Below are 14,128 nucleotides of genomic sequence, written 5' to 3' on the forward strand. Positions count from 1 at the left end.
GGCGGAGCGGGACCGTCATGCCAGCGCTGCCCGGCGCTGTCGCCAGTACGAAGGCTGCTCGCTCCATGGCGGCCCGCGGTGGTACCATGGCGGCCGGGCGGGTCTACGACATCGTGGTGTTCGGCGCCTCGGGCTTCACCGGCCAGTTCGTGGTGGAGGAGGTGGCGCGGGCGGCGGCGGCGACGGCCGCCGGCGAGGGGCAGCTGTGCAGCGGCCGCCTGCGCTGGGCCGTGGCCGGGCGGAGCCGCGAGAAGCTGCGGGCGGTGCTGGATCGGGCGGCCGAGCGGCTGGGTACGGGCCGCGGCCGGGGCGGGGGTGCAGCGCCGCTGCCCGGGGAGGCCCGGCGGGTCGGGTGTGCGGGCAAGGGCTGAGGAGCGAAGCGGGGCGAGCCCCGGCGCTGCGCCGGGGAGGAAGGGGCTCGTCCCGACCGGAGCGGTGTCGGTGACCGCGGTCTCCGGTGCGCAGGGAAGGCGGCGCCCGGGGAGGAGGTCGGCGTGCTGCTCTGCGATGTGGGCGACGCGGGCTCGCTGGCCGCCATGGCGAAGCAGACCCGGGTGGTGCTGAACTGCGTGGGCCCGGTGAGTGCGGGATGCGGGCGGGGCGGTCCCCCGCGGCCAGTCCGCCCCGGGGCCGCTCCGGGGCTGCGGGCTGCCTGCGCCGGAGCGGGGCTCCGAGAGCTGCCGCGGCCGCGCAGGGACAGCGCAGCTGGTGGAACTCGACCCTGGAGTTGCCAGTACCGCTGTGCACTGCAGTGGCCGAAGGGTTTCCACCGCCCTCGCAGGTGGTGCGGTTCATGGATAGGTGTCCACAGTGAAATATAGCGGAGATGGTTTTTAGTCCTTCACAGGCAGCCTGAGATACTGACGGTAAAGTTTGGCGCAACGTTTTGGGTTGGGCCAGAATGTCAGTGTGTGGCTAGGGTTAAGCACGGAGCTGGAAAAGGGGCCCACAGGCTTGCTGCCAGAAGCGCTTGGCTCTTTTAAAACTCAGAGTGGCAGCATTTCCAGTGCATTCAGAGAGCATCAAAGTCTGCGAGGTGGGAGTTGGGTCATGACCATGTCTTTGAAATTCAGTGTTTAAGTAGAGAATATGCTGATAATAAGAGTGCAGGAAGTGTAAAGTGAAATTAGTGGCGGTATTCAATTGGTCTTGGTGATCTGATCTGATTTCATGAGAAATCAGGTGTGGTATTCTGCAGCAAGCTCCATTGGCAGCAGTGAAGATTATGTTTTCTTCTCCCCACACTCCCAAGAAATAGAAGTGCTCTTGCATTTTAGCCCTGCTTAGAAAAATCGATAGCCACCAGGTTCACTTTTATTGCAGATACATATTTTAGGTAAAGCACACTGGTTGAGTTGTGGTGTGTGGGTTTTCTTTTGTTACATCTGGTGTTCTTTCCTTTTATAGTATAGATTCTTTGGAGAACCTGTGGTAGAAGCTTGTGTTGAAAATGGTGCAAGCTGCATTGACATTAGTGGAGAACCCCAGGTATGTGATGGTAAAAAACCATTACCTTATATCAAGGCTCTGAAAAAGGAGTGTTTGTTTAGTTTGTTTCATGTTTCTGCTTATGTTTCTGAACATGAAGACAAATTCTGCCTCCTGATCTACAATTTCAAGATGCAGTAATTATTTTAAAGTACACTATACTTGGTTGTATCGTTTTCTTGCTTTTAAGACACCCTCTTTGGGTTTCTGTGGAAGTTCCAAATTGCTGAATATGTTTCAAGCCTCTGTTATGATACTACATGGGAATTTTGTACTTTTCTTTTCACTGCTGTGAAACTTTCATACTACAGACCAGGAATTGTATATCTGTCAAAGGTGCTTGAAGCATGGAGGGTGCTATGATGTGACAGTGAAGTGCCGATGGCTGATATTGGGTATGGCCAAGAATGAATTTCAGCTTAAAATATTTGTTCTGGCTGTGTTTCAGTTTCTGGAAGGAATGTACCTGAAATACAATGAGAGAGCTGCAGAAAAGGGAGTATATGTTGTTGGAAGCTGTGGCTTTGACTCCATACCGGCAGATATGGGAGTACTGTACACCAGAGACAAGCTGAAAGGTGACTAGAATAAGTGTATTTTTATGGTGGAATAAGAATGCAGATTATGCTCTCATCTGGTTTCCTAAAGCAGAAGTGGTCCTGTGGAAACTCTTTCAATGTCTCTTTCTGCCTGCCTTTACCAGGTAACCAGTTTCAACCAAATGCGGTAGAGAGAAATTGAGTGTCATATTCCCATTGGATGTGTCATTGGGTAGGGGAGGAGTCATGGTCCCCTTGCTCACCAAGAGGGCCCTGTGTTGAGCCCAGTTGTTCAGAGCAGGCTGCTAATAACACCAAGCTTGTGGGTTCCATCTCCACGAGAGCATTCACTCAGTGGTGCTCATGGGTCCCCTCCAGCTTGGAATATTCTGTGAATCTGAGAGGACAGAATGTTCAGCTGTGAGCAGCAGGCTGCTCAGCCAATGTATGGATGTCCCTAGGCAGCCTCAGCACAATTGCCACTTGTGCAGTGAGAATCTTGTAGGAAAGAGACAGTGGGAAGGGGCCCACAGACTTGGGGGGGTGTAATCAGGTTTCCCAAGTTTCCTTTTTCAACTGCAAGCTCTGAGAAGCTGTTTTGTGAGTGTAAGTAGCAGTGCCTTTTAATAGCAGCTAGAGGGTAACTGAAAGAGAAATACATTTAAGAAAATATGTGAGAGGGTTTAATTCTATGTAAATAGTACTTGATCCTGATCCCAGATGAGGATACTCTGTTCATCAAGTCTGACTTTCAGTTGGGAGGGCCCATAAGAGTATCCAAATGTTTTGCTTTTATGGGCTATTAAAAAGGCTGCTAAATGGGATCGGTTTACATTGGAGTCAGCATTCAGTTGAAGAAACCTCAGACTTTGGAGGAGAAACAAGGTATGGAAATGAGTGTCTGGATGTTCATGAGGTTGTAATTTGATGTTTGACACCTGTTTTGAATAGATGTCTTTTATCTCTTCCTATTTTGACTTTATGGCATTACCTCTGTCTATCCAGTTGCTTGCTGTATTGAAATTTATCCATACAAATACAGTTTTCCAATCTCAGAAGGAACTAAGCAAAGCAAAACAAATCAGAATTTGGAGGCGTTGTGTTGTTCTGCTGTTCATCAAACTAAACATTCTTTGCAGAACACTCTTTTAAACTATGCTAAAATTAAATATTTTCTCTGTTTTGGGTTTTTGAGGGGGTTGTGGGTTGTTTTGTTTTGGTGGTGGGTTTTTTGTAGTTTGGGTGTAACAAAATTTTTAAGTTCATGTTTGCTTTCACAGCCTACATCATCTTTTATTTTGAAACTTGAGGAAAACTAAATGTGGCTCTCAATATTACTTTCCTTTTTTCAATGAATTTTTTACATTATCTCATTCATTAGATAAATGAAAAAAATTAATGAATAGAGGTAATACTAGTGACCTGTATTGAAGTAATTTCCACAAGAAATGTAGTACTTGCTAACTCAGATAGCTGTGCATCTTAATGTTACATTACTTTGCTTTGAGATAAAGATGTAACTCTGCTGATAATGTCAGTGGCCTGCTGTTTTGAGTCTATCAGAGCATTCTCTGGCTTTGCAGACTAATGACTGTGTGTGCCAATATGCAATATTGAAAATATGTAATATTTTCCCCTCCCTTACAGGTACTTTAACTGCTGTTGAGAGTTTCCTGTCGGTGAAGTCTGGGCCTGAGGTTAGTTGGTTTCTTCCTTCCTGAAACTCAGGAGTATTTGCAATAACATCACCACAGCCCATCAGAATAAATGTTGCTACATTAAGTCAGACCAAGGAGCAAGCTGGCAGGTCTTTGATAAGTCTAAGAACTTTATTCTTTAGGAGCCACTAAAAGTATCCTAAGCAAACACCCTTTTGTAAGGTCTGTTTGCAGAGCTGTCTACCCACACTTTGCTCTGGTAAGCTGCTCCAAGAACTATTTTGTTTTTGGAGACTGTGGGAAGGATTCTTACACAAGTGAAACTGTAACAGGTCCAGAGTGTATTGCCACTAATCCTAGTGTTAGGCTGTTTGGGGTTTTTGTTTGTTGCTGGGGTGAAGGTCGTTTCAATGTACTTTAATGCATTTAATGATAATACCTGTGGATCGTAATTGTAATAATGTGTAATATATGTAATAATTCTAATGCTGTTGTTAAAAAATGCAACAATGATCCAAGTCAGTCTGGATGCCCAACAACCAAACACTACTGCTCCTGGCATGAGTATCCATCTTGCCTTACAAACCATTTTTTTTCTTAAAAAACATGTGGAAGAATGGAGGAAGCCCCCCGTGGAATGGGAGAGTAGTATCTGTTAAGCAACAGGGGATAGCAGTTCATGGGAATGTATAAATCTATATGTTGGATATGAGGACATATATTTAAATATATAGCGTAAGTTCAAAGTGTTGGTAAGAAGGGATTTCAATAATGAGAATTAACTACACTGAGGTGTAGTTATGAAGAGCTACAGATATGTGTCAGATTTGGTGGGTCCTGAGTATGTTGCAGATCATGTGGAAAGAGGGGTGGAGATTGTGTTGCGTCTGGCTCATGTGGAGTTCATTTCCCCACAGCAGCCCTCACAGTGCTGAGCTTTGTGTGGCAGCTGCAGAGGTGTCAGTAACACAGCAGTGTTGTGGCCACTGCTGAGCAGTGCTGGCACAGCACTCAGGCTGTCTCTGCAGCATTCCCCCCCTCACCTCATGGGCTGGGGTGGGCAGGATGCTGGGAGGGGACACAGCCCGGACAGCTGCCCCAGACTGACCAAAGGGATGTTCCATACTGTCTGCTCAGCAATAAAGGCTAAGGGAAAGGAGGAGAAGGGTAGAGGGGGAGGCATTTGTTACTACCACACCTTTGCTTCCATATGCAGCTTTTGCTTTATTAACTCACCTTTATCTTTACACACAAGGGATTTTTCCATCTTATTTTCCATCTCCTCCTCCTATCTTAGCTAGGAGGAGAGTTATGGAGTGTCTTGGTAATTAAGCAACTGACATCCAGCCAAGTCAACCCACACCATTTCAATACACTATCATCATAACATTTATATGTAATAATTGTAATACATGTAGTGATTCTAATATTATTAAAATAATCCATGAAACTTTTAAATACTGAACTAATTATTGTTTCATGGTATGTCACAAGGGTCTTGGTGTACATGATGGGACCTGGAAATCAGCTGTCTATGGCCTTGCAGATGAAGCCAGCCTGAAGAAGCTTCGAAAACAGATAGGATATGCCCCTGTTCCAGTAGTTGGTGCAAAGCTTAAAAAAAGGTATAAGCATAAGATGTGGAATATACAGTCTCCTAACAGTTCCAGTATTTATGATACAGATTGCTACAGTATTAAATACTGAAAAGATGCAGTTAGGACTTTAGTATAGTATGAACACATAGATGGTCATCTAGTAGAATTGAAGATCAGTTCAGTTTTACAGACTTGTTCATATCTTACTGAAAAGAGAACATGTCTCATCATTTACTGGGTCTCAAAATTAACGCATTCTAAAGGACTTCTAGTGACATGGGAAACTTTTGATTTCAGAAGCGATTAGTAGAATGGAGGGAAAAAATGAAAATACTATTATATTGATTATCATATTCATCCTTGATATAGTGCATATAGTGAATTATCTATAGTGAATTATATGTAGCGAATTTTGAGTGAGCCAGGGATATATTTGGAATTGCTTGCTTTTAGTGAAAAGAGATAATGTCACAAAAATTCTTGGGAGAAAACTGGTAATGGTAAGGCCATTACGGTCAATTTCTTTCAGTTTGTGTGAAGATTGGAACATTTGTTTTCTGACTTAATTTTTTTTTCATTTGCAGGGGATTTATGTTTTACAGTCCGGAATTCAAGGAGTACTGTCTTACATTCATGGGATCTGATGGCTCTGTTGTGAAAAGGACTCAGCGTTATTTGCACACCGAGTTGCAGCAAACACCTGTAAGTTACTGTTATTTGTGCACTGGCCTGTTTGATGCTACTTGAGACTGTGGCTGATGAGCCTGCCTTTGGTAACATGATAGTTATGAGATTGTCATGTCAGGTTCTCCTGCTGTCTGATTTCTGGGTATGTATTTGTAGGGAATAGAAACCTTGAGTCACAGGAATATTTGAAAGGTAGCCGTCATGATAAATATGTTAAATTCTGATTCCGTGCAGAGACTTCTCTTGTTGTATAAGCAGAGCTTCTAAAAGCATCATAATTGTAGTCAATGGTAGCTATAGCCAGCTCAGTATAGTGTAGTAAATATTCTGATACATAATTCATATGCTGCTCATTTATATCTTAAGATTTCTTTGATGCTCGGGTCGCCAGTGTGCAGAGTAAAGTGTGAAGTAATGTGGTGGAAAAGATGATTAATTTTTATTTTCCATGGTTTCCTGAGAGGAGATAACCACCAACAATCTCTATAACTGCTGTGCAGAATCATAGGCATCAGTTCAGCAATGAGGGTGAGATGGTGCTTTAAAAATGCACTTGGAAGCTACAAATGAGAAAGGCTTGCCATTGCTATTTCAGTTTCTCTTTTAAAAAGCACAAGGAGGAGAAAAGTGAGATCTAGGAAAGAAGGCTGAAATTGGATGCCAAAACACATCTTTCTGTAAAGTCGTCTGTTCTTGTGTACCATGTGTGCTCCCTCTTCACTCTGTAGTTACATTGTCTTCCCAGAATAAATGATAAAGTGAAGCATTCTTCAAACAGTTCCTTAGAACTAAGACAATTGTTTAAGGCCCTGTTTAAACCAATGTATGTTGTACAAAATAACTGCATCTTACTTACAGGGTAGATTGATTTATAAAAATCAATTGATGGAAAAAATTAATGTAAATCCTATCACTGAAAATCCATTTTTCTTCAGGTCCAGTATGGTGCTTATGTGACCGTAGGTGGTCTTGGCTCTGTTATCAAGCTGATGTTTCTGGGCATGTTATTTCTTCTTCTGGTGAAGTTTAACTTTGGAAGAAAACTTCTGACAAAAGTAAGTTTTCAAAACACAAAATAATTTAGTGTTTGGAGATATTGGAGATATCTTTTTTTCTCCCTCTTATTTACTGCTGGTCTTTTTTTGTCTTTTTCTTCCTTTTTTTTTTTCTCTCCTCTATTCATACAGTACCCAGAATTTTTCTCTGCTGGACGCTTCTCAAAGAAAGGACCAACCCAGAAGCAGGTAACTGACTGTTTTCTACCACAGTTATAGAATACATTTGTTGTGGTAATGGTGGAATAGTAATTCAGAGTCAACTGCTTAGCCTCAAAGAAATAATTTCTAAAGGAATCACAGAATATTCTGAGTTAGAAGAGATCCACAAGGATCATTACAGTCCAACTCCTGGCCCTGCACAGGATACCCCAAGAGTCACACCATGTGCCTGAGAGTGCTGTCCAAGCACGTCTTGTCAGGCTGGTGACACTCTGTCAGGCTGGTGCTGTGACCACTTCCCTGGAGAGCCTCTTCCAGTGCCCAGCCACCCTCTGGGTGAAGAAACTTTTCCTGATATCCAACCTAAACCTCCCTGACACAACTTCAGGCCATTCCCTCAGGTCCAGTCACTGGTGCACCACGGAGATCAGTGCCTGCCCCTCATCTTCCTCTCACAAGGAAGGTGTAACTGCAGTGAGGTCTCCCCTCAGTCTCCTCCTGGCTGATCAGACCAAGAAACCTCAGCCTCCACTCATACAGCTTCCCCTCTAGGTCCAAATGCATGTTGTGTGTGCCTGTTTTAGATAGTTACTGGATATTTAAATAACCATGCCTTCTGCTTTTAGACATCAAAGTGTGTGTAACTGCTAAGAGGAATAAATGGATAATGTTGCTGGGCCTGATGTATTCCCATGGATGGCTCAGAGCACTCCATCAAATGTGATGACCAAGGGAGACTGATTAACAAAAAACCCAGGACTGAAAGTACTGAGAGAACAAACAGACTTTAGTACAAGGCCAGTGCAACAAAGCAGAAGCAATTAAAAACTCAGATTAACCTTTCAAGCAGTAATTCAAAATAACTTCTCTCATGTTTAAATGGATTATAGTATTTGGCAGGATTCTATATATAGATTTTGGATACTTTTATTTACTACTTGTGCTTTCCTGGTAGCAACCAGTTTCTCTTTTGGTGACTATGCTTGTCTTGTCCACTACAGATGGATGGAACCTCTTTTACAATGACTTTTTTTGGTGAGGGTTACAGTGAGGGACAAGATCCCCAGAAAAGCAAACCAAATGTGAAGATCTGCACTGAAGTGAAAGGACCAGGTATGTATTTTGCCTAGCATTCCCTGCTCTAAAATACATTTCTGATTGCACTGCTGTCCCTTTCACCCTTGAGAAGCACCTGCAACAGGAATAAAGCCAACAGCCTTTACAGTGTTATTAACTTGAATACTAGAATTCATTGTGACCTGGTTTTTGAAATAGCCAGTTCACTTGCATTCTTGTGAATCTCTTTCCTCTGACTTTCCCTGGTCTGATTTTCATTTTTGCAGAGCAGACCTTTTGAAGGAAGAGGGCTTTAAGAATAGTTTTTAGTTGTTACAGCCTGGACTTAGTACTTTGTTTATTTCCAGTTCCCAGAGAGTGAACTTTAACAGGTCTGGTGTGGGTATAATTTCTGACTATTACATACTTTTGTTCAGGTCATTCCTTGAGGGGACATGACATCTGAAATTTGGAGAGAGCAAGAATGTACATTCAGAAATGAGTTACTGGAGCACAGCTTGTTTAAATAACTAGAGATGTGGCAGAATGCAAGTGTTGCATGGTAAAATTCTGAATTGAAGTACAGGATGGGGAAAGCTCTTGCTGTGTCAGAAAGCCCTCTGTCACCACGATGTGGTCACTCACAGTTGTGTGGTTAGAGGCCATTATGTGAAGCAGTATTTGTCTGGATTAGATCGTAAGGATTTCACCAGCTACTCAGTCTGTTTGTTTACTAGGTAAAAAAAAGCTGTTCTTAAATCAGAAAGGCTGTTTCATTGCTGAAGACATTATTCTCCAGAATGCTGTAGGGAAGAGCAAGATTGCATTCTACATTTCAAGGCACTGTGTTTCATTGGGGGGTTTTGGTTTGGTTTTTTTTTTTTGTCAGAGCCTGGATATGTTGCTACACCAATTGCAATGGTTCAAGCAGCTCTATCTCTTCTGGAAGATTCAGCTTCTCTGCCTAAACGGTAAGTACCTTCCCATGCTGAGCAGCTTGTTCTCCCTTAAAGCTACTGTGTGCAAATGTTTCTCTTTGAAAATACACTTAATCAGCCCTGTGGATTTGTGTTACCTCACCCAACTGGCTGTGCAAGGGAGATGCTTCACTGCAAGCTGATTTAAAGCCACTTGCTCTTCACCAGCCAATCAGTAGTCACAGGCTTTTAGTCAGGCCTTGGCATCAATGTCTTTATGTTCAGTTAATGGAGTGGTTTCTATAGAGCTTGCTGGATGCAGAAATGAACCTGTGATTATAACCACCCTGCCAAATTCCTCACCCACTCTCTTCTCGGACTAAGTGGCTTTTTCTTTCTTAGTCAGGGAAGCACATCTCTAGCTTAACAAAAGGTGTCCCTCAATCACTATGCCACTAATGTTTCTCCTTTTTGATTTTCACTAACAGGGGTGGTGTATATTCTCCAGGAGCTGCCTTCTCGAAAACAAAACTGATTGATCGCCTCAACAAGCGTGGAGTTGAGTTCTCTGTTATTAGCAAGCCTGAAGTCTGAAGTCAGAACATAACTGTATGAACTAACACCTTTCCTGGGAATAACTCTAATAAAACCCATTTGGCTGCAAAAGCCTAATCATAAAACAGTTTCACTATGCTATTGTTTGCAGCAGAAACAGAAGAAAATTCAAGTTAAAAGCTGTAATAGTATTTGCTATAGTGAGCAAACCCTTAAAAGGTGGGTATTGAGTGTTAATTCACAGACATACCAAATTGGTAACTTCTTGGGTACTAATTCTGGAATCTTAATCTCATTATCTAAGTTCAAGTTCCTACTTCATGGACCCACTATACCATCTGCTTCACAAGTAAGCATAGCTGCCTTGGTTTGCCCCATTCTGCAACTATGTAAAGCAGGCAGCCTGGAAACAGAAGTGCCTTAGCAGATAAGCTACTAGTTATTTCTAATGTGTGTTCGGTATATGTCTTTATTAACATCTTCAATTAATCTTTATTTAATAATTGCTGTTAGTGCAGATCTTTGTGTAGTTTCTGTAGTTAGGTAAGTAGTCATGAACTGTATTGTGCTTTTGCTTCTGTAAAGAAGGAGGCTTGTTCTGTTGACTGTTTTTGGAATCTGACCTGATGTGATCCAGGTTCTGGGTGCACTGACCTGTTTCACACTACTTGATACTGTGGTTGATGAGCCTGATTTTTGTTGTTAGCCTAAGAATTATGAGAGTGTCTTGTCCTGCTGTCTGATTTCTGGGTTGGTATTTGTGGGCAGTGGAAGCTTTGAGTCTTGGGAATATTTGAAAGGTAGCCTTCATGATTTTCAGGAGTGTGAATACATTAAATTCTGTTTCCGTGTAGAGGCTTTTTTTGTTGTATCAGTAGAACTTGTAAAAACTATGAAAGTTACTCTGAGATACTTAAGGTTACAAAAGTCTCTATCTCCCTCAGCTGCATCACACTGACCTTTATTATTCTGAGGCAAATCACATACAGATTGATGCTTTGTAGTCTCATAGCTGTGTCGAAGATTGCCTTATGGATGTAGTTCACTATATGGTGGGGTTTTAGGTGCTGCTTCTTAAGTTTATGCTGTCACTGCACTGTCTTCAGTAACCTAAAGTTAAAAAATGTCTGTTAATGCTTTATTCAGTAGCAGACTAATTTCGCACCGATCTCGAAGAAATTCAAGACACAGAAAAGCTGCTTTTCCCTTCCACTCACCCCTGAATGTGAAACATACATACTACCTTACAGCTGAGAGTTCATGTATTTGAAGCACAGGGATCAGAGCAGTCCCTGTGTGCAATTCACATGCTCTGTTTCTGATATTTCTCTTCAGAACTGACCATTTGCCACTGCCCATGACCAGGAGCAGTTTTCCAACACAAGCTGTGTACGCAGCCAGGGGTGCCCATCACATTGCAGTGCCCTCTGCACTGCTCCACAGCCAGAGTGACCCACTGCCTCTGACAGGCTAAAATACAATTGGGTCCCCAGTGCTTAAAGCTTCAGTCATGACAACAAAAAGGTTATTTTTCAAATTTCCTGAAGAAACAAGCATATAGCATCTTGTTGCCTACAATGTTCTCTCCTATCCCAGGAATTTTTGCAATTTCTACATTGCTCTTTTAAAAGGCACACAACCACTATTCCACAAGGCAGTGTTTTCAATTGCTGTATTCCAGATGCCAGTCAACAGAGCAACAGCCACAGCTTATTTCTGCACTAATTAATCAGTCTGCACACAAGATGAAGGGATAGTGCTGTAAAAATACCTACATATCCTCATGTAGCAGTGTTCAGGTTTTCCTGGCTCAGAAATGTTTTACAGTATTGAAAGAGTTAGAAAGGAGAAGGATGAAGCTAGTTCAATAGTTTAGATTATATTTCCTAACAAGAAAAAGGTTTAGGGAGATGGCAGTGATTTCATTCAGGTAGGCAAAGGCAAAAAGATCAGAACCAAGGGGCCGTGTCAGGTGTTACTGCCATGCATAGTAACAGTTTGATGGCAAAGACTGGAAATACAGTTTAACACAAACAATTGATAAGCAAAACTGCTGCAGAGAGTCGTCACTGAATCTGACAGAGACTGACATCACTGACATTGCTCAGTTGTCATTCATGACACTGGATTAAGAGCCTGAAGCATGATTCTTGATTGTAGAAATGCACATCAAACTACACAAAGCTACTTGGCACTTAAATAATGACATGGTTAAGCCACAAATTGCATCTTTAGGCAGCTAAGTATAGACTGAAAAGTTCAGGTTGAACTTAGTTCCATGCAATAAAAACAACTGTATTTCTCAAAGCTGTGGGACAAGGTGACCACTGCAATTAACTGAAAACTAAAATTTCCCTCTGTTCCCATTTTACTGCTGTGAAAAGGTCTGTATACAATAACTACATGCATGCAAAAAATACCTCACAATTTGAATCCAGGGGTTTCATTTTAAACAAAGCTCACAAGCTTCTGGTTTGGTTGGTTGCTACTGAGTTTTTAAAATACCAACCTTGACCACAAGAGGAGTTTCCAGTACATTCAGCTCTGATGCTCTTGGCAGACTGTTTTGGGAGCTGGAGCGATGTGTATTTGATCTCGGGGGGCTGGATGCCACAAAAGAAGTAGAAGCTTCGCATGGGGGCTGCTGCTGGGTCTCATTCTGTGCCACAGAATGGGAAGGACCAGGACGAACCACCAAATCCAGCAACCTGTTAAAATACTAATTTTAAACTGGGAACATCAATAAATAAATGAAAAAAAGCATGCTGTGATGCTGACAACAAGAATACACAGTGAACAAGAAATACAGGTAAACCCTCACTGCTGGGGTGATACATTAGGCCCACATGGAAGTGACAGGCACTTCTTATTGTTCGTCTGTGAAAGTCTACACCAAGAGCTTGGTGGTGGTCAAAGCTTTCATTTCAGCTGTCTTAAACTTTCATGAGAAATGTAAGCACATTTCTCATAATGTAAATACATGTATTTGCCTAACTAAGATTATCATAGTAGTATGCTTCTCCAAATAGTACTTATGATGAATTGTGTCTCAAACATTGTATATTTTATGTACAATAAAGCAAAACAAAGCTATTTTCACATGTACCTTCCCACCAAGACACTAACATAATTCAAACAGATTTCTCTCCTTTTTCTGTCTCCCCTCAAACACAAACATAGAACAAGGCTAAACTTTGTGAAAAGGCTGCTTACTTCTTATATTCTGAGAAATTTGTGGTCTTGTTTCCTAGCCATGCTTCTTTAAATCTGGACAGTACTTTAGTGATTAAACTTGCTCTTGTATGCACATTTCCTGCATTAGCCTGCCTTGTTGCTGTTGATAATGGCTTTGGCCTTGGGACTGTAAAGCAAGAGGGAGAAGTATCAGCCCTGTGTATTCACAGTGATGGCCAGCTGCACATCCTTGTTCCCTTCTCTAAAATTACCTTCTCTTAAGACTGATGAAGGCAAACGGTACGGCTTGGCTCTCTCTACTGCCAGCTTCCTTTGAACTGTGGGAAGGATCTTGATATATTGGTCTAAGAGAGAATTTCTGGCTACTGCTCTCTCTCTCAAGCGAGGATCACGACCATTCTGACAAGAGAAATGTGTACAGCAAGAAGTTAACAATTCACCAGAAGTTCATTGCACAGGACTGTCTCTGCTCTTTCTAACTAAGGCCTAAATTTGTGGCTCTGTGCAGGGGACTTGTTCTCCTGTACCTGCAGGTACAGGAGAACAAATCCCCTGCACAGAGCCACAGCAAGTTCCACCCAGGAGCACACACCAATTTCACCTGGTAGTTTTGGATAAGTGCAAAGAAGACTGGAATAAAAGCAGAACATAAAACTCCTAGTTAAAAGGATCCTGGCACTTTGCAGAGCCTATTCTTACATACTTAACACCTGCAATTTTCAAATGGCTTATGGAAGAGCAGGCTTTCCCCTAGTTATCATGAAATAAAGATATCTGAGATTACTGAATACACAGGGCAACTGCAAATTATGTTGGACAAAATGATGGGAAAATTAAGAAAATCTACTTACACACACCTTCTGTCTGGAACACAGTTTTCACATACTTAAACCTTCCAAGACTACCTTTTAAGTTTGATTTACTGGAAAAACACACTTTCAAAACACAACACATGCATCAGAGATCCCTAAGAGAAGTCCACATAATGCAAAATTTGATCTGGATATTTTGAGAAACATAGGTTAGAATTTATGTCTTAAAATTGGTAGCATGAAACTACTGGAATCAGAGAGCTTGTGCTATAATTTGAGAAAATAAAAAACCCAAAACCACAAATAAACCCCACTACACATATTGGACCCTGTTGAGCATCCAGACTGCGCTCAGGTAAAAGCAAGATACAAGATGTGACATACAACATACTCTTTATTCCACAGA

General features: G+C 42.3%; 2 protein-coding genes across 3 annotated transcripts in view; one reads left to right on the forward strand and one right to left on the reverse strand.

The window, feature by feature from the left end:
* SCCPDH (saccharopine dehydrogenase (putative)) lies at positions 1-13,289 on the forward strand. Of its 2 annotated transcripts, none has more exons than XM_030944463.1 (12): positions 1-78; positions 466-578; positions 1,408-1,488; positions 1,937-2,066; positions 3,675-3,724; positions 5,180-5,310; positions 5,868-5,985; positions 6,906-7,025; positions 7,158-7,214; positions 8,189-8,300; positions 9,133-9,214; positions 9,649-13,289. In XM_030944463.1, the coding sequence occupies exons 1-12, from the start codon at positions 18-20 to the stop codon at positions 9,752-9,754; spliced, it is 1,161 nt and encodes a 386-aa protein (XP_030800323.1). In that variant the 5' UTR covers positions 1-17; the 3' UTR covers positions 9,755-13,289. The 2 variants fall into 2 exon arrangements, with proteins under 2 accessions (XP_030800323.1, XP_030800322.1); XM_030944462.1 differs by having other exon boundaries at positions 11-291.
* Positions 12,838-14,128, reverse strand: part of LOC115901645 (protein ELYS-like) — a 17,535-nt gene continuing 16,244 nt past the window's right edge. The window contains exons 23-24 of the mRNA XM_030944461.1: positions 13,162-13,309; positions 12,838-13,076 (exon numbers count right to left, since the gene is read on the reverse strand). Of these exons, the coding sequence (XP_030800321.1) occupies positions 12,925-13,076; positions 13,162-13,309 (300 nt within the window). The 3' untranslated portion in view covers positions 12,838-12,924. The remainder of the gene's footprint in view (positions 13,077-13,161; positions 13,310-14,128) is intronic.

This window comes from Camarhynchus parvulus, chromosome 3, assembly GCF_901933205.1.
Source record: "Camarhynchus parvulus chromosome 3, STF_HiC, whole genome shotgun sequence".
NCBI lineage: Eukaryota > Metazoa > Chordata > Aves > Passeriformes > Thraupidae > Camarhynchus > Camarhynchus parvulus.

Excerpts from the sequence above, each read along its gene's own strand:
- SCCPDH (XM_030944462.1), top strand. The coding sequence starts at position 18 with ATGCCAGCGCTGCCCGGCGCTGTCGCCAGTACGAAGGCTGCTCGCTCC. Across the intron at positions 7,026-7,157 it reads GAAGAAAACTTCTGACAAAA|TACCCAGAATTTTTCTCTGC; the intron begins GTAAGTTTTCAA and ends CTATTCATACAG. Across the intron at positions 7,215-8,188 it reads AAGGACCAACCCAGAAGCAG|ATGGATGGAACCTCTTTTAC; the intron begins GTAACTGACTGT and ends TGTCCACTACAG.